General features: G+C 42.6%; 2 protein-coding genes across 8 annotated transcripts in view; one reads left to right on the forward strand and one right to left on the reverse strand.

The window, feature by feature from the left end:
- PAK1 (p21 (RAC1) activated kinase 1) overlaps positions 1-2,712 on the reverse strand; it is a 269,840-nt gene extending 267,128 nt beyond the window's left edge. For 3 of the 7 annotated variants that reach the window (XM_054526056.2, XM_063728214.1, XM_054526054.2), the window contains exon 1: positions 1,752-1,956. The gene's annotated coding sequence lies outside the window, so the exon portion shown is untranslated. Of the gene's footprint in view, positions 1-1,751; positions 1,976-2,627 lie in introns of those variants that run through there. The other 4 variants (XM_054526055.2, XM_054526058.2, XM_063728215.1 and 1 more) reach the window with 3 other exon arrangements.
- Positions 1,801-22,929, forward strand: AQP11 (aquaporin 11). The gene is made up of 3 exons (XM_002822277.4): positions 1,801-3,019; positions 15,713-15,829; positions 19,334-22,929. Exons 1-3 carry the CDS (start codon positions 2,401-2,403, stop codon positions 19,411-19,413), a joined length of 816 nt encoding a protein of 271 aa, XP_002822323.1. The 5' UTR covers positions 1,801-2,400; the 3' UTR covers positions 19,414-22,929.
- The last annotated feature ends 2,634 nt before the right edge of the window (positions 22,930-25,563 follow it).

Here is a 25,563-nt window from a genome sequence, read left to right on the forward strand (position 1 = left end):
AATTGCCAGGCGCGGTGGCTCACGCCTGTAATCCCAGCACTTTCGGAGGCCGAGGCGGGCGGATCACGAGGTCAGGAGTTCAAGACTATCCTGGCTAACACAGTGAAACGCCATCTCTGCTAAAAAATACAAAAAATAAAAAATAGAAATAAAAATAGCCGGGCGTGGTGGCAGGCGCCTGTAGTCCCAGCTAACTCGGGAGGCTGAGGCAGGAGAATGGCGTGAACCCGGGAGCAGTGGTTGCAGTGAGCTGAGATCACGCCACCACACTCCACTCTGGGAGACAGAGCGAGACTCTGTCTTAAAAAAATAATAATGATAAATAATTATAATTTACTGTAAATTCTTTCTGGCCAGGCAATCAACACAGGAAAGAGAAAAGGTCTTGATTTTCTACTAGTTTGTGTCTTGTGAAAGAAATTTTTTTTTTTTAGACGAAGTCTCACTCTGTTGCTCAAACTGGAGTGCAGTGGCGCTGTCTTGGCTCACTGCAACCTCCACCTCCTAGGTTCAAGGGATTCTCTTGCCTCAGCCTCCCGAGTAGCTGGGACTACAGGTGCGCACCACCATGCCCAGCTAATTTTTGTATCTCTAGTAGAGACGGGGTTTCACTATGTTGGCCAGGCTGGTCTTGAACTCCTGACCTCGTTATCCGCACGCTTCGGCCTCCCAAAGTGCTGCACCCACAATGGGCCACCCCAGGGAACTAGCTGTTGGGACCGGGATGCAGTGGCAAGAGCCGTGCACTCTGGCTGCTGAAACCTGCTGTTTCCACTGTAAGCTACCACTTAGTGAATATTTTCTACGTATTGGGAACTGTACTAAGTGGCTTTCATGTTTTGTTTTTTGTTTGACTGGTTTTTTTTTGTTGTTGTTGTTGTTGAGACAGAGTTTCGCTCTTGTTGCCCAGACTGGAGTGCAATGGCGCGATCTAGGCTCACCGCAACCTCTGCCTCCCGGGTTCAAGCGATTCTCCTGCCTCATCCTCCCGAGTAGCTGGGATGACAGGCATGCGCCACCATGCCCGGCTAATTTTGTATTTTTAGTAGAGACGGGGTTTCTCATGTTGGTCAGGCTAGTCTCGAACTCCCGACCTCAGGTGATCCGCCCGCCTCGGCCTCCCAAAGTGCTGGGATTACAGGCGTGAGCCACCGCGCCCAGCCGCGCCCAGTTTTTGTTGTTGTTTTTGTTTCTAAAAACAGCGTCTCACTCTGTGGCCCAGGCAGGGGTGCAGTGGCACGATCTCAGCTCACTGCAGCCTGGAACTCCCGGGGTCAAGCGGTCTTCCCGCCTCTGCCTCTCTGTGCTGGGACCACAGGCGCGGGCCACCTCACGCAGCCGTATTCCTGCTTTCAAAGCAGATGGAGGAGGTGCGCCAGGACCCCCAGTTCTTGGAAACAGATCTCTCCAGTTACCTGTTGTTTCCTCTTCACGTAGGAAGAGTGCATGTAACAGTAAGACACAACTGTTTCATATTATACGTAAAGCGTTTATGCGAAAGGTGACAGACAGTCACATGCTAAAACTAGGCTACACTTTGAAGAATCACCGCTCAAGTTCTGGAAAAAAGAGGTGACCGTTTAACAACACTGTGAAGGTAATCGATGCCACTGAAATATACACTTAAATTGATTAAAGTGGCGAATTTTATCTGGCATATATTACCACCATTTTTAGAAATGTTTTTTGGCAGGTGAAGAAAAGCAAGGCTCCAGGAGGCCCTGCGCACCGGTCTACGCCCACTAACTCACCCGCCCCCTGCGCCGCGTCTCCCCTCTCAATTTCAGTCGCTCCATTGATAAAAACGAGGTGGCTATGTGAGATGGCCTTTAGCGGTCTTTCCAGCCCCACGGTTTTACAGTGTGGAGCGGGGAAAGAAAAACTCCAAGGTCCTTGCTTCAAAGCAACCGTCGGAGCCCCGCCGTGCCGCTCCTCTCCGCCCAGGGTCCGGATGCCGCCGCCGGCAGGGGCGCAAGGGCCGCAGCACGCGTGCGCAGTGGGCACCAAGAGCGCTGCGTCGACCAAGCCGCGCCCGGCCCTCCGCCACCGCGCCAGCCTACAAGGCCCTGAGGAAGGCGGCGGATGGCGAGTGCGCGGCGGGCTCGGCTAACCGTTGGCCCCTCGGCCGGCGCCCTAGCCGACCTCCCCTCGCCGCCCCGCACCTCCCTGCGCCGCCCCGCGCCTCCCCGCCTCCCCGCCTCCCCGGCTCTTTTTCCAACACCCCAGCGCCGAGCCGGGGGAGGCGGGGAGGACTACCTAAGTGTGTCGCTCGGGAGCCTCCCGCTCGTCCCGCCCCGAGGGGCGTGAGGAGGGGAGGGGCTGCGGACTTCGGACTCGGGCCTGGAGACCGCCTCCTACCCAGAGCCGGAGCCCGCAACCCGCTCAGGCGGCGACGGAGCCATGTCGCCGCTGCTGGGGCTCCGGCCCGAGCTGCAGGACACCTGCACCTCGCTGGGACTGATGCTGTCGGTGGTGCTGCTCATGGGGCTGGCCCGCGTGGTCGCCCGGCAGCAGCTGCACAGACCGGTGGCCCACGCCTTCGTCCTGGAGTTTCTAGCCACCTTCCAGCTCTGCTGCTGCACCCACGAGCTGCAACTGCTGAGCGAACAGCACCCCGCGCACCCCACCTGGACGCTGACGTTCGTCTACTTCTTCTCGCTTGTGCATGGCCTGACTCTGGTGGGCACGTCCAGCAACCCGTGCGGCGTGATGATGCAGATGATGCTGGGGGGCATGTCCCCCGAGACGGGTGCGGTGAGGCTATTGGCTCAGCTGGTTAGTGCCCTGTGCAGCAGGTACTGCACAAGCGCCTTGTGGAGCTTGGGTCTCACCCAGTATCACGTCAGCGAGAGGAGCTTCGCTTGCAAGAATCCCATCCAAGTCGACTTGCTCAAAGCGGTCATCACAGAGGCCGTCTGCTCCTTTCTCTTCCACAGCGCTCTGCTGCACTTCCAGGAAGTCCGAACCAAGCTTCGTATCCACCTGCTGGCTGCACTCATCACCTTTTTGGTCTATGCAGGTTTGTCATTCTCACCAAATACTTGGCACTTCCAGAGCCTCTATGACATGAGGCTGTAAGTTCTTTACTAAAATACATTTGAAACCCTCTGTCCCGCTATGATGTAAAAGCTGGTATCCCCGTTATTCTAACCATTTTGCAGCCCGTTCTTAACCAGTAGGGCCGACACATAGAGCCTTCATGCAGTGCTTCTTTGAACACCCAGAGAACACCTCTGTGCTGAAACTGAGATATTGTGAGATGTTGCCAAGGGTTCAGATATCCTACAAAGGGATTGTTTTAATGGTAGAAAGGAAAGATAACTTATTAACTGCCTCTTTCTTCATGCCAAGGTGGTATAGATCGTTTTGGATACTCTTACTGAAAAATTATCCTGGCTTTACAAAGTTCCTTTCGATTTAAAGCACAAGGCACATGATTGGTTATTATAAGAGCGGAGGGTAGAAATTTTGTAGTTCCATTTTAGTCCTATAAATGACTTAAAGTCATTTCTTATTTCCTTAATAATTCATTTTGAGTTATACATGAACTTTTAAGTGACCTATTAAGAAAAATGTGTTTAAATGATAACTTGCTTCAAATTAAAGATGCTTTTTAAAATATAACTCTTGAGAAATCTGTTGATTTCTTTTAAACCATTTGTTTACTTTGACAGATCTCAGATGCAGTGGGCAATCTAGTCCTAAGTGGGAGGAGGAAATCCAAAACACAAGTATTTAATGATGAAATGTGTCATTTTAAATGATTACAACAGAATATCTTTATTGGGACTACATCTAAATTATAAAAGACTGTGGAGGCAGAAATAACAACAAAGGAAATTTGTGGTAATAGTTATCTTCTGCCCATTAAAAGTGAAACCATGACTAGAAGCAAACTTCAAGATAAGGACTCCTAAACATGTACTTGACCTTCTAGGGTAAAAATGAAAGACTTCAGCCGGGCGCGGTGGCTCACGCCTGTAATCCCAGCACTTTGGGAGACCGAGGTGGGTGGATCACCTGAGGTCAGGTGTTTGAGACCAGCCTCGCCAACATGGTGAAACCCCAGCTCTACTAAAAATACAAAAAAAAATATAGCCGGCGTGGTGGTGGGCACCTGTAATCTCAGCTACTCGGGAATCTGAGGCGGGAGAATTGCTGGAACCCAGGAGGCGGAGGTTACAGTAAGCCGAGATCGCGCCATTGTACTCCAGCCTGGGCGACAACAGTGAGACTCTGTCTCAAAAAAAGAAAGCAAGCAAGCCTTCCCAATCAATTTCCTCTTCTTTAGGTCTAGTACCACTTTTTAAGTAGACATAAATGGAAATAAGTGGTATAGGAGAGTGAAGGGGGCTGGGCATGGTGGCTCACACCTGTCATCCCAACACTTTGGGAGGCCAAGGCGGGTGGATCACTTGAGCCCAGGAGTTCGAGACTAGCCTGGGCAACATAGAGAAATCCCATCTCTACAAAAAATACAAAAATTAGCCGGGCGTGCTGGTGCACACTTGTAGTCCCAACTACTTGGGAGGCTAAGGTGGGAGGATCACCTAAGTCCAGGAGGTTGAGGCTGTGGTGAGCTGTGATAGTGCCACTGCATTCCACCCTGGGTTATAGAGACCCTGTCTGTCTCAAAAGAAAAAGAGAAAAAGAGTGACAGGTCAGGCATATTTGAGGGATTGGTGAGTAGTTGCTTATTTATTGAAGTTTTAGATTTTAGCTAAAGCAGAAACATCCCCTGTAAATGAACAGAATTGTCACTGCAAAAAGAGCTATGCCATGGTTTAGCTCTTTATTTCTACAATTAAAAGCAGTAAAAACTTAAAAAAGAATTTTAACATCAATAGAACATTAACTACAGTTGGATTTTTCAATACCTATGTTCCTCTTCCCTCTCTTGATTAGCCTGAAGTTGATATTCTGTCTACTTTTAATACATATTTATGATTTCATAGATAATACTGTATATATTAGCCATTCCCTATTTTATCAGTGACAAAAAATTTGAGAGAAGAGACACAGATAATACTTGGAGTTATAGATCCAGTCATAGATATAAGGAAAGTTATTAGAAGTAATCTATAAAATATCAACTTAACAGATCAAAAACACTGCCCTTTTTTTCTTGAAATGAGGGTACTAATTGATGGGGGAGAGGGAGAGTATAAAGGGATCACTAGAGCAGTGGTTCTCTCTGTATTAAAATCACCTGGGGAGCTCTTTAAGCATCCTTGTTCTGGGCCCACAGATTAAAATCCAATTGCTCTGGCAAGGGGCCTAGGCAGCAGTGTATTGTAAAGCTTCACAGGTGATCCCATTATGAAACCAAGGTAAAGAAGCACTGCTTTAGGAGTCTAGACCTGCACTGTGCAATTCAGTAGCCACTAGCTGCATGTGGCTGTTTACGCTTAAATTAATTGAAATTAGATTCAAAGTAGCCACATTTCAAGTGGTCAGTTGTCAAACTGTGCTGTAGCTAGTGGGTACAGGATTGGACAGTGCTAGAGTCTGTTTGCATGGGTAGAACAAAATAGACAATTGTTGATTACTACTAGTTACAGAAATTTATAATGCAGTATGATCTTCCCTTTGTTTGTTTTCTGCCAATATAAGGGAGATGAGAATATTCAATTGTCAGCTGTTATAGGCCAAGCATTTTGCAAGGAAATTTATGAGAGTTATCTTAATTAATTCTTACAACAACCCATCGGCCGGGCGCGGTGGCTCACACCTGTAATCCCAGCACTTTGAGAGGCCGAGGCGGGTGGATCACGAGGTCAGGGGATCGAGATCATCCTGGCTAACACGGTGAAACCCCATTTCTACTAAAAAATACAAAAAAATTAGCCGGGCGTGGTGGCGGGCGCCTGTAGTCCCAGCTACTCAGGAGGCTGAGGCAGGAGAATGGCACGAACCTGGGAGGCGGAGCTTGCAGTGAGCCGAGATCGAGTCATTGCACTCCAGCCTGGGAGACAGACCGGGAGAGCGAGACTCCGTCTCAAAAAAAAAAAAAAAACAACAACAACAACCCATCGATGAATACATTCTTCCCATTTTAAGTAAAGTAAGTGAGGCCCAGAAAAGTGAAATGACTTACCTAAGCTTACATAACTAGACTGTGTTAGAACCATGGTTCCAACTGGCACTAAAGCTCATAACGGATTCATTATCAGCATTTCCACAGTGTGCTCCTCAAAAGTTAACAAAACTGTACACAATTGAATATATTCAGCCATAAAAAGGAATGAAGTTATGATGTATACTACAACATGAATGAACCTCAAAAACAATATGCTAAGCAAAATAAGCCAGTCACAAAAAGACAAATACTGTATGGCTCTACATATACAAAATATCTAGAATAGGCAACTTCATAAAGAATAGTGTTACCACGGACTGTGGGGAGGAGGGAGGAATGGGGACTTATTGTTTAATGGGTACAAAGTTTCTGTTTATGTTATGAAAACCTTTGGAAATGGTGCTGCTGGTGAAACAGCATGATGAATGTAACACCAATGACATACACTTAAAAATGGCTAAAATGGCATACTTTATGGAATATATATATTTCACCACAATTTATACAATTTTTAATTTCCAAAATGATGTTGTTGCCAAATGAATTTGGCAGACACTGGATTAAACAGGTTTTCTAATTTTAAGACTTCATAGAGCCTTTACTATGCTTCTAAGTATTGTGAAACTCCAAGAGGAGGATTTGGAGCACAGTTTTTCAAACTTACGAGATCTAAGTTTATCTAGTTTGTCTAGGAGTGTGTAGCAGAAGAGAACATACTTTGGGAAATGCTGCACTAAGTCCCATCTCTCCCTTTTTTTTCTATGGCTGTAAGTCATAACTTTGGAACAGAGCTGTTAACAAATAGGACTGTCTTGGGACAGTTGGCTAAGTCAGGCATCATTACAAGTTATTATGATATATCTTTTTTAAGCTTCTAAGATACTACAAGTACAGATTTGACAAAGGTGCATATTGGGAGATTTATTTAATCACTTGCATTTTGAGGGCACTGAGAAGTCACCAATACAGGGTACATCAAAATAACTTATGTATTTTAGGATTACAGAACATAAGCGTCCAGCAACATAGCCACAGGCTCCTAGGATAGCCAGTGACCAAGTGTCTGTGTATTTATTGATTTAGCACCCGGAATTTTGATGGGCACATGGAGCCCCAGTTATGTCATTACCATTTATCGTGTATCAACTGGCTCTCCTAATAGTGTAAAAAAAAAAAAAGCTGTGTGATTTATTAACATATTAGAGCTATAAACTGTTAATCAGATTTCAAGCAAATCTTCCTTACTTTGGGTTCTGGAAGAATTTAGTTCAATGAACAGTTTGAGAGAGAGCTGCATTCATTTTTTATGCATAATTAGATATTGAAAAACACCTGGGCCGGGTATGGTGGCTCACGCCTGTAATCCCAGCACTTTGGGAGGCTAAAGTGGGTGCATCACCTGAGGTCAGGAGTTTGAGACCAGCCTGACCAACATGGAGAAACCCCACCTCTACTAAAAATACAAAATTAGCTGGGCATGCTTGCGCATGCCTGTAATCCCAGCTACTCAGGAGGCAGAGACAGGAGAATCGCTTGAACCTGGGAGGCGGAGGTTGCAGTGAGCTGAGGTCGCGCCATTGCACTCCAGCCTGGGCAACAAGAGCAAAACTCCATCTCAAAAAAAGAAAAAAAGAAAAACATCTGTTATTTTACACATGTCAGTTGTCTTTATTACCGCATACTGCTCATTTCTTTCATAGAATTTTAAATTATATTGTTTTCTAACACAATGCCTGTTTTCCTCTACCAGATAAGCTTTGAGTCTGTAGACCACATTTGTTTTATTTGTCATAACATATATCAAGATCTTAGCATAGGACCTGGTACAAAGTAAACAGTATTTTTAGAATAAGTGAACGAACTAGCAAACATTCTGTTTACTCTAAAAACTGTACAGGAAGAAATAATATGGCCAAGCAGGATGGCTCACGCCTATAATCCCAGCACTTTGGGAGGCAGAGGCAGGCGGATCACCTGAGGTCGGGAGTTCGAGACCAGCCTGACCAACATGGAGAAACCCTGTCTCTACTAAAAATACAAAATTAGCTGGGCGTGGTGTGTGCACCTGTAATCCCAGCTACTTGGGAGGCTGAGGCAGGAGAATCGCTTGAACCCGGGAGGTGGAGGTGGGAGGATCCCCTGAGCCCTGGAGGCGGAGGTTGCTGTGAGCCAAGATCATGTCACTGCACTTCAGCCTGAGCAACAGAGCAAGACTCAGTGTCAAAAGAAAAAAAAAAGAGAGAAGGGAACATATGTTCTTTTTAAATAGGAGCTATTATCAATTTACAAATGAAAAACACCTTCAAAGGTCCAAAATTTATTTTGTTATGCCAGTATAATATAGTGGTTAAGGCCGGGTGTAGTGGTTCATGCCTATAATCCCAGCACTTTGGGAGATGGAGGCGGGCGGATCACCTGAGTTCAGGAGTTCAAGACCAGCCTGTTGATTCATAATCTGAATCAACATGACCACCCACAGCCTATTCATCAACCTCATTACTCTACTATTCTTTAACCAATTCAACGCCAACATGGTAAAGCCCCGTCTCTCCTAAAAATACAAAAATGAGCCTGGCATGGTGGTGGGCGCCTGTAATCCCAGCTACTTGGGAGGCTGAGGCAGTAGAATTGCTTGAACCTGGGAGGCGGAGGTTGCAGCGAGCTGATATCACACCAGTGCACTCCAGCCTGGGCAACAGAGCGAGACTATGTCTCAATTAAAAAATAAAAAATAAATAACTATATATATAATGGTTAAGGCCAGGTATGGTGGCTCATGTCTGTAATCCCAGGACCGGCAGGTCAAGACAGGAGTACTGCATGAGGCCAGCAGTTTGAGACCAGTCTGGGCAACATAGCAAGACCCTGTCTCTACAAAAAAATTTTAAAATTAGCCAGGTATGGTGGTGCATGCCTGTAGTCTTAGCTACTTAAGAGGCTGAGACAGTAAGATTGCTTGAGCCCTGAAGTTTGAGGCTGTATTGAGCCATGATTCCATCACTGCATTCAAGCCTGGGTGAAAGAGTGAGATCTTGTTTCGATTACAAAAAAAAAAAAAAGACTGTGCCCTTAGGCTGAGTACTTATTTGGGCCTCACTTTCCTCATCTCTAAAATGAAGAATACTATTTCATAAGACTAGTATGAGGAATAATAATTCAAGTTTGTAGCATAGTACCTGCCATACACGAAGTGCTTGGGAAATTATTATTATTATTATTATTTCCCTCTATATTTCCAACAGGCTTCCAGTATAATTTGATCATTTTTGCATATAATTTGATCAGTTTTATTGCTCACAACTCCTTTTGGGATAAATTCAGGAAAATGTAAGTTGTAACTTTTATAACAAAATTTGTCCATTGCAAATAAGTAAAGATTTTGGTACAAATCCCTAGGTGTTCCCCGCAACATCTGAGAACAGTCTAATGTCATTCTTCCAGGTCTGTAAGAATAACAACTAATTTGAAAACAGGCCAGGCGCAGTGGCTCATGTCTGTAATCCCGGCACTTTGGGAGGCCGAGGTGGGCGGATCGCTTGAGGCCAGGAGTTCAAGACCAGCCTGGCCAAAATGGCGAAACCCAGTCTCTACTTAAAATACAAAAATTAGCTGGGCATGGTGGCTCGCACCTGTAATCTCAGCTACTCAGGAAGCTGAGGCATGAGAATCGCTTGAACCCGGGAGGTGGAGGTTGCAGTGAGCTGAGATTGCACCACTGCACTGCAGCCTGGGTGACAGAGTGAGAATCTCTCAAAAAAAGAAAACAAAACAGCTAGCTAGCTAGCTTAGTTAGTAACATTAGCATATCAACAGAATACAAACCAGAAATGAAAAGTGGAGTTTGGAGATGCAAACTTTGAAATTATTTGCCCAGTAATGTCCGGGAGTAGAGATTGAATTTGGGGAAAACAAGCAGGCTTGTCATTAGAGAGGTATTTTCTTTTTTTTTTTTCTTTTGAGATGGAGACTTGCTCTGTCACCCAGGCTGGAGTGCAGTGGCGCAATCTCGGCTCACTGCAACCTCCGCCCCCCAGGTTCAAGCGATTCTCCTGCCTCAGCCTCCCGAGTAGCTGGGATTACAGGCGCGCTGTAATTTTTGTACTTTTAGTAGAGATGGGGTTTCACCATCTTGGCCAGGCTGGTCTTGAACTCCTGACCTTGTGATCCACCCACCTCGGCCTCCCAAAGTGCTGGGATTACAGGCGTGAGCCACCACGTCCAGCCTAGAGAGGTATTTTTCAACTCCTGACAATGATATTTTATCAGAGCTCATCATGATATGATAACACTCCTTTTGCTTTGCTTACGTGCTCATTAAAATGGGTTCTCTGGAGAGGGAAGACAAATATTCCAGTTACTAGAAAGCTAGGTTCCACTCTAAATTAATAAATAGACCTTCCAGCTTCTACATGGGTGTTATGTGATTTTTAACTAGTATTCTTCTGTCACAGAGAATTTTATTCCCTTTGGGAATATTGAGAAACTTTAGTGCCTAAAATTGCCAGATTCAAGAGTTAGCCTCTGGCCGTGGTAATTTCACCAAATCCATGCTGTCCTCTGACTCTTGGCAGTGGACTAGCTGGATCTCCCGGTTAGACCTCTTCTTCAACATGCATGATTGTCATCTCCCCTTCAAATGTCGATAAATAGTAATTTGTTTTTTGAAGCCATCTTCTGATAGTTCCGTGCCTGATGATTCTTTAAAAAATAATTCATTTTTAATTACACAATACATGATATGTTCTCTATGTAAAAAATTCAAAGACTAAAGTGCCTTTTGACTGCCATCCTCCATACCTCCATGCCTGTTTCCTCTCCTTCCCTGTCTACTCTTCCTTCCACGGTAATCCTTGTCTCTGATGTTTGTGTTACAACCTTCCAAACTGGTTTTTTTTGTTGTTGTTTTTTGGGGTTTTTTTTGAGATGGAGTCTTGCTCTGTCGCCCAGGCTGGAGTGCAGTGGTGCAATCTCGGCTCACTGCAACCTCTGTCTCGCAGGTTCAAATGATTATCCTGCCTCAGCCTCCTGAGTAGCTGGGATTAAAGGCGTCTGCCACCACACCTGGCTTTTTTTTTTTTTTTTTTTTTGAGATGGAGTTTCACTCTTGTTGCCCAGCCTGGAGTGCAATGGCACGATCTAGGCTCACTGCAACCTCTGCCTCCCAGGTTCAAGTGATTCTCCTGTCTCAGCCTCCCGAGTAGCTGGGATTACAGGCATGCGCCACCACGCCTGGTTAATTTTGTATTTTTAGTAGAGACAGGGTTTCTCCATGTTGGTCAGGCTGGTCTTGAACTCCCAGCCTCAGGTGATGTGCCTGCCTCAGCCTCCCAAAGTGCTGGGATTATAGGCGTGAGCCACCATGCCTGGCCACACCTGGCTAATTTTTTTTTCTTTTTTTTTTTTGCCCCCGCAGTAGCTGGGATTACAGGCACCTGCCACCACTGCCGGCTAATTTTTTTTAAATTAATTAATTAATTTTTTTAAATTATACTTTAAGATCTAGGGTACATGTGCACAACATGCAGGTTTGTTACACAGGTTATACATGTGTCATGTTGGTTTGCTGCACCCATTAACTCATGATTTACATTAGGTATTTCTCCTAATGCTATCCCTCCCCCTGCCCCCCACCCCATGACAGGCCCCACACCTGGCTACTTTTTGTATTTTTAGTAGGGGTTTCACCATGTTGCCCAGGCTGGTCTTGAACTCCTGATCTCAAATGATCCACCAGCCTCGGCCTCCCAAAGTGCTGGGATTATAGGCGTGAGCCACCATGCCCAGCCCCAAACTGTGTTTTTATTTTTATTTTTTTGAGACAGGGCTTCACTCTGTCACCCAGGCTGAAGCACAGTGGTGCAATCAAAACCTCCGCCTCCCGGGCTCACAAGATCCTCCCACCTCAGCCTCCCGAGCAGCTGGGACCACAAGTACATGCCACCATACCCAGCCAATTTTTGTATTTTTTGTAGAGACGGGGGTTTTGCTATGTTGCCCAGGCTAGTCTTGAACTCCTGGACTCAACCAATCCACCCATCTCAGCCTCCCAAAGTGCTGGGATTACAGGCACGAGCCATCAAACCCAGGCCCAAACCCTTTTCATGTGCATTTATTATACATATAGATAAAACCCTACAGGAATGATATATTATTACTGTTATTTATTTATTTATTTATTTTGAGACTGAGACTTGCTCTGTTGCCCAGGCTGGAGTACAGTGGCGTGATCTTGGCTCACTGCAACCTCTGCCTCCTAGGTACAAGTAGTTCTCCTGCCTGAGCCTCCCGAGTAGCTGGGACTACAGGTGCACGCCACCATGCCCGGCTATTTTTTTTTTTTGTATTTTAGTAGAGATGGGGTTTTACCGTGTTGCCCAGGCTGGTTGCGAATTCCTGAGCTCAGGCAATACACCCACCTCGCCCTCCTAAAGTGCTGGGATTACAGGTGTGAGCCACTGCGCCCAGCCAGGAATGATATATTATTATATATATTATTGTATATGTGTATACTTGTGTTAACATTAAAAAGTATCATACCTTACTCAGCAGGCTTTACTCCTGATAGCCAAGAGCCAGAAACAACTATCTGGATGTCCTTCAAGGGGCAAGTAGTTAAACAAATAGTTGGGGTAGTTGTGGAATGCAGAGAAGTGTTTGGAGATATATATTGGAGATTCATATTTGAAATAATGAATATCTCATTATTTCAAAACACCGCATGATACTCCAAAGTAATAGTAAATTTGTTTAGGGCTGTTTTCCTATGAATGGACATTTAGGTTTTTCCTAGTTCTTTGCTGCAATAAACAATCTTGTAGGGCCGGGTGCGGTGGCTCACACCTGTAATCCCAGCACTTTGGGAGGCCGAGGCAGGTGGATCACAAGGCCAGGAGATCGAGACCATCCTGACTAACATGTTGAAACCCTGTCTGTACTAAAAATACAAAAAATTAGCCGGGCGTGGTGGCGGGCGCCTGTAGTCCCAGCTACTCGGGAGGCTGAGGCAGGAGAATGGCGTGAACCCAGGAGGTGGAGCTTGCAGTGAGCCAAGATCACGCCACTGCACTCCAGCCTGGGTGATAGAGCGAGACTCCATCTCAAAAAAAAAAAATCTTGTATATGTCTTCTCATACACAAATACCAGTGTTTCTCTAGGACAGTAATTCTCAACTTAGGGACAGTTCTCCCCCCAGGGGACATTTTTGGTTGTTACAGTGTGGGGAGAGGGAATAAGCCACTGCCATCTGAGTAGAGGCCAGGGATGCTGCTAAACATACTACGGTGCACAGGACAGCTCACAACAAAGAATTATCCAGTAAGACATTAAAGCCAATGCCATGTTTTTAGCTTTTGTTAACACAGAACCCACACCTGACATGGATTTCTGTATCAGTTAACTATTGCTGTGTAACACACCATTCAAAACTTTTTTTTTTTTTTTGAGACAGGATCTCACTCTGTCACCCAGGCTGGAGAGAGGTGGCACAATCCCGACTCAACTGCAGCCTCAACCTCTGCAGGCTCAGGTTATTCTCCTGCCTTAGCCTCCCAAGTAGCTGGGACCACAGGCATGTGGCACCACAACCAGCTAATTTTTGTATTTCTTATAGAAACGGGGTTTTGCTATGTTGCCTGAGCTCATTACAAACTCCTGGGCTCAAGTGATCCACCCGCTTCAGTCTTCCAAGGTGTTAGGATTACAGGCATGAGCCACCATGCCTGGCCCCAAAACTGAGAATAACTTATTTTTCATGATTCTGTGGGTTATAGATGGGCAGTTCCTCTGAGATCTCTCATATAGCTGCATTCAACTGACCAGTGGTGAGGCTGGAAAGCCCAAGGTAGCCTCAGTCATATGTCTGCCAGTTGTCAGCTGTCATCTAAGATGCCTCAGTTCTCTTCCATGTGGCCTTTCATCCTCCAGCAGCCTAGACCAGCAAACTTACATGGTCAGGGCATTCTTCCAAAAGAGCAAAAAGTGGAAGCTGCTGGGTTTATTGAGATGTGAACCTAGAATTCACACAGCATCACTCCTATTACATTCAGAATTCCCATAGCCCTACTCTGCTGCATTTTATCTATCAACACAAGTTGCAAAGCCAGCTCATTTTTAAGAGGGAAAGTAGACAACGTCTTGCTGGGAGAAGCAGCTACCACTAAGTCACACTGATCAGAACTGCTGTGTGAGGATGAGATTAGGAAGTGAAGTCGTTTGAGTTTTAGGATGGTATAAGACTGATCGGTGGTGTTCATCTTTGATCTAGTGGAAAATCTTCAGTATACCATGTCCTTGAATACTGAAGTAAACTAAGTGAGGGTAATGATTCAGTCCATTTTTATCAATACATGCCTAAAAGTCACAGGTCATTTATATTATCATAGGTCATATTACATTATATTGTAAATGTCTGTGTGAGTCTTTATCTTTCTGCCCATGGTATCTAGTACACAGGAACTCAATAAGTTTTTGTGTAATCAAACTGAAATGACTAGCTGCCAACCAGACAATTCTGTTCACCCTTAGCAGTTGCAAGTTTAACATTCCAGGATTTGACTGTTCAAGAATGATTCCAAAGGTCTATGATATCATTTATAATTGCTGAGTCATGAATATGAATCATGCTGTGAGGCTGGTACGCTAGAAAAAACTCTTAGCTATTGAGTGAGCTTAGTTCATTGCTCAATATCTTCATCTCAACACAGCTTCATTGTTCTCGGCCTATTCAAGTGTGAAATCTCAGTAGTGAAATCTTATGAAAGGGCCACTTAATTTCCATGAAAACAGGCTACAATGGTGCATGTCAATAATAAAACTTCTGAAGATCTCAGGATCTATCTCTGTGGCTGAGTAAAAGAGGCAGAGTTGTGTGCCTAAGCTTCCACTTGGAAAAACTGCTGAAAATGTCACTGTCTGGGGGATGCTCTTAGGCTGGACTTTGAAAAGCGAAGACACAGCTCTGTGGAGTACTGCTGGACAGGCATCCAGCCTCCTCTTCCGTTCCGTACTTGTGTGGCCAGACTATAGACTCCTAGCCCCATGTCAGAGAAATACCCTGAGTGCAGAGCTGGAACACAAATCCTAAAAAGTAGCCAACAGTTATAATTTGTGCTTATCTCTCATGACTACTCACAGTCCCTTCTTAAGGGCTCTGTTGACAAGTAAAAATGGAACCAATGATAAAGCTTTGGTCTATTGGTCCATTTTACCTTTTCTTTTCAATACAAAGTTATGCTTGTACCCAAGAGGATCTTGGGTCATTGTATCTATTTAACTGTATTTTCATTTTACTTTTATTATTATTCATTCATTTAAATTGATGAATGTTCAGGGTAGCCAAATCTATTTTATAAAACTGTAGGAATAATAATAGAGCACATTAACTTTCAGTGTCCATTTTATAGTCTATAGGAAAAGCACTAGGTTCAAACTTTAATGTCCTCTGTCTTTTTTTATAATAACTGGTATATTATAATCTATGATTATAGTCTAAAATATGCCAGGTTATTCTGCAAAGGAAGATCACAGACTAAGAATACCTAAAATAAAAGTCACATTTAGTAACCATTTATTTCTAGTTACAAGAAAATGGAAGATAAATCATTTGGAATCACTCTGCTTAAAATCTGTTACAGGAGGAAGTCTAACAGGAGCTGTATTTAATCCAGCTTTGGCACTTTCGCTACATTTCATGTGTTTTGACGAAGCATTCCCTCAGTTTTTTATAGTATACTGGCTGGCTCCTTCTTTAGGTAAGCATATTTTTATTTAATATGTCTGAAAGATTAGGGTATTTTAAAATATATGTGTATATCATTGTAACATGTCAATTTCCAAAGCCACAGCAGGCACAAAACAGAAAATGAAAAAGGTAGCTAACATGCCTGGAATAATACTTTGTGTACTATCCTTTAAAACTGTTAAAGGTAGTCAGTTTCAGATATGCTATCACTTTAAGAAACCTTGAGATCTGAGCACCAAAAAAGCAGAGTGCTTACTTCCCTTCAAAAATAATCTTTTTTTTTTTTTGCTAAAGAAATTTGTTTTTTCACATTTGTGAGCTCCAGATAAAGTATCATTTAGTTCATTTGACCATTTTGCAGAACAGCATCTCATGAAACAATGAATACCTGTATTAAATATAGTTTAAAAATTATCCACGTTACATTCCTGTTATTTTTATTGTTTTTGTTTTGTTTTTTTTCGAGACAGGGTCTCTCTTTGTCACCCAGGCTTGAGGGCAGTGGCATGATCATAGCCATAGCTCACTGTGCTTGAACTCCTGGGCACAAGCAATCCTCCTGCTTTAGCCTCCTGAGTAGCTGGGATGACAGGCATGTGCCACCACACCCGGCTAATTTTTGTATATTTTGTAGAGATGAGGTCTCGTTATGTTGCTCAGGCTACATTCCAGTTATTTCTATTTAGATCAGATATATAAACTCTTTATAAAGATGGGTCAAATAACACACAAAATTATACAATATACAAAAAATTATTATGCATTTCTTATGCATTACTTATATAAAGTTATCAGCATTTCTTGATTTTGTTTAGTCATCTGTTTTAAGCCTGATTATAACTCATAACTGGAAGTGAATATGAAGATGCTTGGCCCTCCATTAATTCACTCTTCTTTTTATCCAGTTAGCATATTGTTTCTTTTTAGTCATTTTCTTTAAAACACACACACACATACACAGAAGGTAACACAGAAGGGAAGTGCCATAACAGGTTTGAATAGTCAATCACACTTTACTCTTCCTGTTTACCTTCCATTCCTCTATCTCACATTAATGTTATTGTTATGCTCCATATCATATTGTTATGCCCAGTATTGTTATGCTATCAAATTGTTATGCTCAATAATATCTATAGGCCTAAACATGAAGAATATCAGAGAAAAACTGGTTTTAAATGCTAGTGATATAACTTTTGGTCAGTTCTACAGAGTGCTAGTATTTTCTGATAACTTATTTAAAGAAAAATTTTCTCCATTTTTAGGCCAGGCGCAGTGGCTCACGCCTGTAATCCCAGCACTTTGGGAGGCCAAGGCGGGCGGATCATGAGGTCAGGAGATCGAGACCATCCTGGCTAACATGGTGAAACCCCGTCTCTACTAAAAATACAAAAAATTAGCTGGTCGTGGTGGTGGGCACCTGTAGTCCTAGCCACTTGGGAGGCTGAGGCAAGAGAATGGTGCCAACCTAGGAGGCGGAGCTTGCAGTGAGCTGAGATCGCGCCACTGCACTCCAGCCTGGGCAACAGAGCAAGACTCCATCTCAAAAAATTCGTTTTTAAATTTTAAAGTTAAAAAGGTCGCTAATGTAAAGAAGTTAAGAAGTTAACAAACAAGGTCACTAATTGGGCAGGCCTACAGGTAGTTTTTATATGAAAAAATTCCCCCAGTATGTCTGGAGACTAACATATATTAACATGATTTATTTGTTAGCATGCTCCAACTACAATTGTAACAGTAGGCTAAGGCAGAGGTCCCCAAACCCCAGGCTGCAGACCAGTACAGTTCGTGGCCTGTTAGTAACCAGGCCGCACAGCAGGAGGTGAGTGGCAGTCAAGCTTACAAAGCTCCGTCTCCTGTCAGATCAGTGGTGGCATTAGATTCTCATAGGAGCATGAACCTTACTGTGAACTCAGCATGTAAGCGATCTAGGTTACACGCTCCTTATGAGAATGTAACTAATGCCTGATGATCCAAGGTGGAATTCTCTAGTTTATACATTTCATACAGTGAAAAGTAGAAAATTCTATTTGCTTCTATGAAACTGCAATTCTATTTTTGGAAAAAGTTTTAAATGTAATGTCTTATTTTCTAGTTCTGACTTTATAAAAAATGACAAAAAAATTTGTGGGTCAGTTAACATAGAGGTTGTTTCTGATTTTTTTTTTTTTTTTCATTTAAAGCCTTTGGTTGCAAACAGACTAATCTCTCGCAAATATGTTAAGGTATCTAAGTGCTTGCCAAACCTTAAGGTTTTTTGTTGTTGCAAACAAGAGACATAATTTCAAATGTGCATGTGACAAAACTTGTTTTCAATCTGAATTTAAACTGATCTAGGGCTTTAAGCCTGAATACATTCAGATCAAGATGAAAAATTAACCACTGCACATTTACTTTTCAGGATAGTGACTTGAGCCCTTGGTTCACTCTCCTTAGTCCCTATTTCACATTGAAAAATTAACCAACAGCTACATGCCAGATTTCTCTGTTGTAATTCTCAGAAATGAAGATTACTAATATGTGAATTTTCAAAACATTTTGGGCCGGGTGCAGCAACTTACGCCTATAATCCTAGCACTTTGGGAGGCCAAGGCAGGTGGATCACGAGTTCGAGGCCAGACTGGCCAACATGGTGAAACCCCGTCTCTACTAAAAATAAAAAAATTAGCCAAGCATGGTGGTGGGCGCCTGTAATCCCATCTATTCAGGAGGCTGAGGCAGGAGAATTGCTTGAACCTGGGGGGCAGAGGTTGCAGTAAGCCAAGATCACACCACTTCACTCCAGCCTGGGCGAAAGAGCAAAACTCTGTCTCAAAAACAAACAAATAAACAACAATTTTGTATTATATTTCAGATTTAAACTTCCACCATCGACTGAAATTTTGTTTTAGATATTTTATTTGCTTGACACATCTCTAAAAGCAGTTAATGGTCAGTTAAATAAGGTTGAGATAAAAATGAAAACTGTTAATGGTTGAGATTAATGAAAAAAGAGAGACTGGAGAAAGTAACCTAACATTGTTTTTATTTGAGCATTCTAAGTGAAAACTCCGAGTGCTTTCAGTTGCTTCTCTAGGTATGTCCCTGGGGCACGGAGGGAAGGGAGAGTGTTACCATTTTAAAGAGGAGAAAATGAAGACCCAAGTCTAGGATTTCTCACTCAGCAAGTCAGTAACAGAGCCAGAACTAAAACTATACATCTTTGGACTTAGTTTATCCTTTGAATTCATTGTTTAGATCCTATTGGTTTTACCAAATGCATACTGTGTTTAAGGATTCACAGTTGAAGAAAAAATAATGAGAATAATAGATTTAAATCTGATATTAGATTTAAATCTGAGAATATTAGATTTAAATATCTAACATGTTTCACATAGAATTGATGTAGCCAATTCTTTAAGCATAGCTTTCCAAACATCTAGGTATATAATCATATGTAATTTTAAAATATACCTACCTAGTGATTATGAACTTCCTTAAAGATTGTTTTTTTATTTTACTGTATTTTGTCTTTCAGGTATATTGTTGATGATTTTGATGTTCAGCTTTTTCCTTCCATGGCTGCATAACAACCATACAATTAATAAAAAGGAATAACTGTTCCAAAGACTCAGACTAACATACAGGACAGTCCAGCTGGATGTGATAAAGATTTTATCACCTTATATGGAAAACACCGGCTGCACTGGATTCATCAGTGTTAACTTCCTTTGAGGAAGCTGCCTTACAGTTTTCATCACTGGGACTTAAAAAAAAATTACTGTGAAAATGAGGTATTCTGTACTTCTCAGTTAAGACTTGTTCTTTGAGTGATGTATTAGATGCTGCTAGAAAAGCCTCTTTACATTAAACATAAATCAATCTTAAATGATAATTGTTAACTTTGATGAAAAACGAGTACAGGATGAGAAGGGAAGTAAAGGTGATAGTAAGACCAAAGAATTTGTGTATCAAGTGTCACCCAAATGAACAGAATTTTTAACTATAAGTACAACCCATCAACTTACAGAACTGGGGAGAGGATACTTTCAGCCACCACCTCACATAATGATACCATCAAGCAGTGTCATCTTTCAACAGGAAAGGTGCTTTTAGAAGTAGAATATATATTCACTCACATGCAAGCGATTTCCTACATTTTAAGTACATTAAAATCTAATATCTAAAATATTTTCTCTAAATAGACAATCTCATTAGCTCCAGCCAAGTGGTTATTCTTTAATAGAATATATTAAAACAAAACACCCATACAAAGTCAGGACTTAAGCTTTTCACATTCTCCTTTGAACCAACAGCTAGCTACCTTATGAAGTAGGGAGGGCATGTATTTTTAATCTCCATTTTACAGATAAGGAAACTAAGCCTAGATGGGTTTGCTGCCCTGGCTTAGATCACATAGAGCCAAATACCATCTCTAGTCTTCAACTTCAATCCAAAAATTCTTCTCGGTCACGATTATGACTAAAGGGAAATCAAGGGTTCATAGAAACATTAAATACTTTATAATAACGTTAAAACTTGTTTAGAAATTAACTAGTATTTTTTGAGGTTTAAAGAACCTTCCAGTTTTACTATATTAGAAGGCTTCTTTTATTGTATGCGGTCTAATTTTTATTAAAAGTTCAGGCCATGAAAGGTTAAGTGTGTTTCACTTCAAAGGAAATTCCATTATCAGAGTTAGAATTGAAAGTAAAGGCTGGGCACGGTAGCTTACGCCTGTAATCCCAACACTTTGAGAGGCCGAGACAGGTGGATCATGAGGTCAAGAGATTGAGACCATCCTGGCCAAGATGGTGAAACCTCATCTCTACTAAAAATAAAAAATTAGCCAGGCACGGTGGCGTACACCTGTAGTCACAGTTGCCAGGTAATTTAAGTGCTGCTTGGTGATCAGCTTGTAGACAGTCACTCTATTTATACCTGCAGACTGAACAGGTGCAGCCTTTTGCCAAGTCTACCCAACAAGGCAGCCAGCTTTGTATTTTAAAAAGCAGAGTTCAGCCAGGCACGGTGGCTCACACCTGTAATCCCAGCACTTTGGGAGGCTGAGGTGGGTGGATCACAAGGTCAGGGATTCGAGACCAGCCTGGCCAAGAAGGTGAAACCATGTCTCCACTAAAAGTACAAAAATTAGTCGGGCATGGTGGTGGGCGCCTGTAGTCCCAGCTACTCGGGAGGCTGAGGCAGGAGAATCGCTTGAACCCGGAAGGCGGAGGTTGCAGTGAGCCGAGATCACGCCGCTGCACTCCAGCCTGGGCAACAAGAGTGAAACTCCATCTTAAAAAAAAAAAAAAGAGTTCACAAATGTGACTAAATGGCTAAATGCAGTCTCTGACATATTTTATTTGGCCTCACAGTATTTTTTTTGAAAAGTCGAAATTAAGTAAAATTCATAGTTCTAGCTGCTCTTAGAAAAACTCCAAAGACCTTGCAATACTAGGCCTGAATTCTGCCATACAACACAAAATAATGGTTGTTCCCTTTAAAATGGTCCCGTCTTGCAAACATGAAGCTAAGTTTCACTTACTGTTTCATGGCTGTTTTTCTTATAGGAATATGCCTTTTTACATCTCTAGCATGAGGACTTCTGTAGGTTAAGAAAAATTAGTATTAATTTGTGAAAATGCCTAGCCCTCTGAACTTCCCCTGTCAGACTTTGGAGTTTGTGTCTTCTGATGACACTGCTACCTCTATAGCCCTTTCAAGTAGTGGCTCTTTTCTCTCCCACACCTAGTATACCACTGTGCCTGGAGGCAGAGTAGATTTCCTTGTCCTCATTGGATGCTGCTCATCCATTCTCCTCTGCTTCTTCCATTAAAAACATGTCATCAGTTACCTGGGTACTTGTTGCAGTCTTCTAGTATATAGTCCCCTCAATTTCCCTTTGTTCCTTTCAGATCTTAGTTCCTATCTCACTCTCTACCACCACCACAGTTATACTTTTTGGTGACAGATACAAAGATGATCCTTCCAGCTTCACGGCCTTGGAGTTCACTGGATCTCTCCTTTGAAAATTTTGTCTTCTACTTTGCCTCAGCTGCAATTTTGGTGGTAACCTTGAACTTACTACCAATAACTGAAATCTTCTATGAACTCAGACACCCTACTCTCTAACCACTGACCCCTTTTCAGCTCAGTCTCTCTAGGACCCCATCTCCAGTGATCCTTTGACCCCCACGTGGAACTTCTGTCCACTGATAACACCACTTTTTCACATCTCTCACCCCTCTCAAGTACCCTCTTCTCCGTAAGCAGCTTACTTGGCCAGTCATCATCATATGCATACACCCTTAACTCCCTTGCTCCTCAATCTCATACTTACAGAGCTTAGCCTCAACTTGATTAAATCCAACTGTTTGCTTATTCCACGCCTGCACTTGTGCAATAGAATAGCAGCTTTTTTTTTTTTTTTTTTTTTTAAAGATTTGGGGTTGTAGTAGACAGCTGTACATTTTTTGCAATCCAGCATCTAAGCATCCTTCTTATCTGGAGTAATCCACTCCTGTGGGCATCTGCACAGGGGCAGCATCCTTCCATTGTAGAAGCTGAAAGGCCCAGATACTCCTTCTGCCCTTGGCAATGAAGACACACAGTGCCAACCAGAAGTTTGCATCTTAAGTGTGGTGACTCACAGACACAGGGACAATCAAGAAATCAGTCTAACAGCAGCGGAGGAATCATAACATCTTATGTAGATTTCATCTTTTTATGAGCCTGGCTTATTTCAACTTTCCTGTCCATTTAGTGAGCTACCAGATAGCTTTCTAATAAAAATTTTCTGCTTAGGCCAGGCGCGGTGGCTCACGCCTGTAATCCCAGCACTTTGAGAGGCCAAGGTGGGTGGATCACCTGAGGTCGGGAGTTTGAGACCAGTCTGACCAACATGGAGAAACCCTGTCTCTACTAAAAACACAAAATTAGCGGGGTGTGGTGGTGCATGCCTCTAATCCCAGCTACTCAGGAGGCTGACACAGGAGAATTGCTTGAACCCGGGAGGTGGATGTTGTGGTGAGCCAAGATCACGCCACTGCACTCCAGCCTGGGCAACAACAGGAAAACTCCGTCTCAAAAAAAAAAAAAAAAAATTCTGCTTAGTCAGATTTGGATTTACAATCATAATTTGGGCTGATGCAGGGTCATAATTTTATGAACATAAATTGCTGCACTGTCCTCATATTTGTACTGTTTACTATAGAGGCTTAGACTGCTATATTTTGTGGGAATATATGTTTACCTTTTTTCATAATTCTGTCAGCTATTTACTGCTGCTACTGATAGAACTGATGGAAGCACCTTTTTCTCCTTGTCAAACCCATTGCGTGCCTACAAACTAGATATTCAAGTACATCAGACCTGTTTGTAGAGCAAGAGTAGAGATTTGCAGTGAAAGCCTGAGGTTCTATGAGAAATAAGTATAGATTTCATGATGTCTAATTGCTCAGTGGATTTTTAAACTTCAAGCTAATCAGATGTATTCTAAATAGTGAGTTGATGTATTTGTAGCTGCTGCTTTCTGTTATGAAAAGGATTACCACCATTAGTAACAACTACCATCTATTGAGCTATATTCTAGGCACTGTTGTTCTAAGTGCTTTACATGTACTAGTGATTCATGTAATCTCCAGAATAATCCATTTTTTTGTCATTTGAAATTATGAAGTTCCCCTAGATACTGATTTTACTTATGTAAACATGAACAGAGTGAGATGTTAGTGAAAATATGTTCCAGCTCCTTCATAAAGGGATGGCAACAATTCTATGAGGATCCCCATGAGAGACAATGCTTAGAATTTAGTTATTGGTCACAAAAGATGAGTCCCAGATATGGATTTATCCATTCTATACTTTTAAAACAGGATTTGCATGATAATCAGGTATATAATAGTGAACCCATCTGAAATCCTGCAGATAAATTCTATCAAAGTATCTATTATCTCTGAGCAGTAAGTAATCATACCTGTCTTCTTCTAAAAGTAAAGGACTATACAGATTGAATATCCCTTAAGCGAAATTATTATTGGATCAAAATAATAATTGGATCAGATTTTGGAATGTTTTAAAAATTTTGGAATAATTCTCATTATACTGGTTAAGCAACCCTAATCCAAAAATCTGAAATCCAAAATGCCCCAATGAGCAGTTCCTTTGAGCATCATGTTAGCACTCAAAAAAGTTTCAGATTTTGGGGAATTTCAGATTTCAGATTAGGAATACTCAACCTGTATATTATGATCATCTGCACATAATCTCTCACCTTTACCAATATTGAGGAAGGTCCTAACAGAACCTCAAAAATACATAACCACATAACCTTTTTTGGTTTGTATTTTGAGACGGAGTTTTGCTCTTGTTGCCCAGGCTGGAGTGCAACGGTGTGACCTCAGCTCACTGCAACATCCGCCTCCTGGGTTCAAGGGAGTCTCCTGCCTCAGCCACCCAAGTAGCTGGGATTAGAGGTGCCCCACCACCACGCCCAGCTAATTTTTTGTATTTTTGTAGAGAGAGGGTTTCACCATGTTGGCCAGGCTAGTCTGGAACTCCTGACCTCAGGTGATCCACCCACCTCAGCTTCCCAAAGTGCTGAGATTATAGGCATGAGCCACCGTGCCCAGCCCCTATAAAGATTTAAACAAGCTTATGGCCTCAGCTCACTGCAACCTCTGCCTCCTGGGTTCAAGCGATTCTTGTGCCTCAGCCTCCTGAGTAGCTGGGATTACAGGTGCCCACCACCATGCCTGGCTAATTTTTGTATTTTCAGTAGAGACAGGGTTTCACCATATTGGCCAAGCTGGTCTCAAACTCCTGACCTCAAGTGATCTGCCCACCTCAGCCTCCCAAAGTGCTGGGATTACAGGTGTGAGCCACCATGTCCGGCTGGGACCATACCTTAATGAATACATTTTTTAAATGATAGAACCTAGAACAGAGAACCATTAACCCTAGCTTTTAGGAACATTTAGATGACTTACATTTTGGAGGGGAAATATCTATGTACCTTTAAAGTGTCTCTACATCAGGAACACACAAAGAAAACAATTCCAGCAACCCTAAAATTAGGCTCAAATGAAATCAGTAAATATTGTCTGGCTGATCATTATAAATTTTATCTTTTAAAAGCCTGACCTGCTCTTTTTTCTCAGCTTCTATTTTCTCAACGCTACGGTTCTAACTATCTAGTGAATGTTACAGCTCAATCTTTGAAAGTCACTTAGTCTAATGAGGAAATAAGCCCAGAGAGGTGCCCACATGCTTTGGTCTCCTACCTTTTTGCATATTGCATTGACCACAGCAACACCAACAAGAAACCGAGTACACTCTGAATCTTCTCGACATTTTGCTATCAGAGCAATTTATGCTTCATGGAAAGTCACAATTACAAATTTGTTCCTTTTAAAAGGAACTCAAATGGAATTTCTAATATTAGCCTGTGAGAATGTCCTGACTGCTTACTGAAGAATAGACAAACTTCTAGGATAGAATTATGGGTGTTGCTCAGATGCGTAGCAGAGAAACTTGGGAAGCTCTTGTACTGGCCATTGAAATGTTAACAGTGAAACCCTGCAGCAGTGGGGAGAGTGTGCGTGCTTTCTGCTGCTGGTAGGTGGTAAGGCTGTATGATGTTTTAAAGCACAGGCTCAAAAATCACAATTCACTATCTACATGACCTTAAGCAAGTTATTTTACCTCTCTCTATAACTCAGTTTCCTCAACTATAAAGTGGGATAAAAGTGTATTTCATAAGATAAG

This window comes from Pongo abelii, chromosome 9, assembly GCF_028885655.2.
Source record: "Pongo abelii isolate AG06213 chromosome 9, NHGRI_mPonAbe1-v2.0_pri, whole genome shotgun sequence".
In the NCBI taxonomy this organism is placed as follows: domain Eukaryota; kingdom Metazoa; phylum Chordata; class Mammalia; order Primates; family Hominidae; genus Pongo; species Pongo abelii.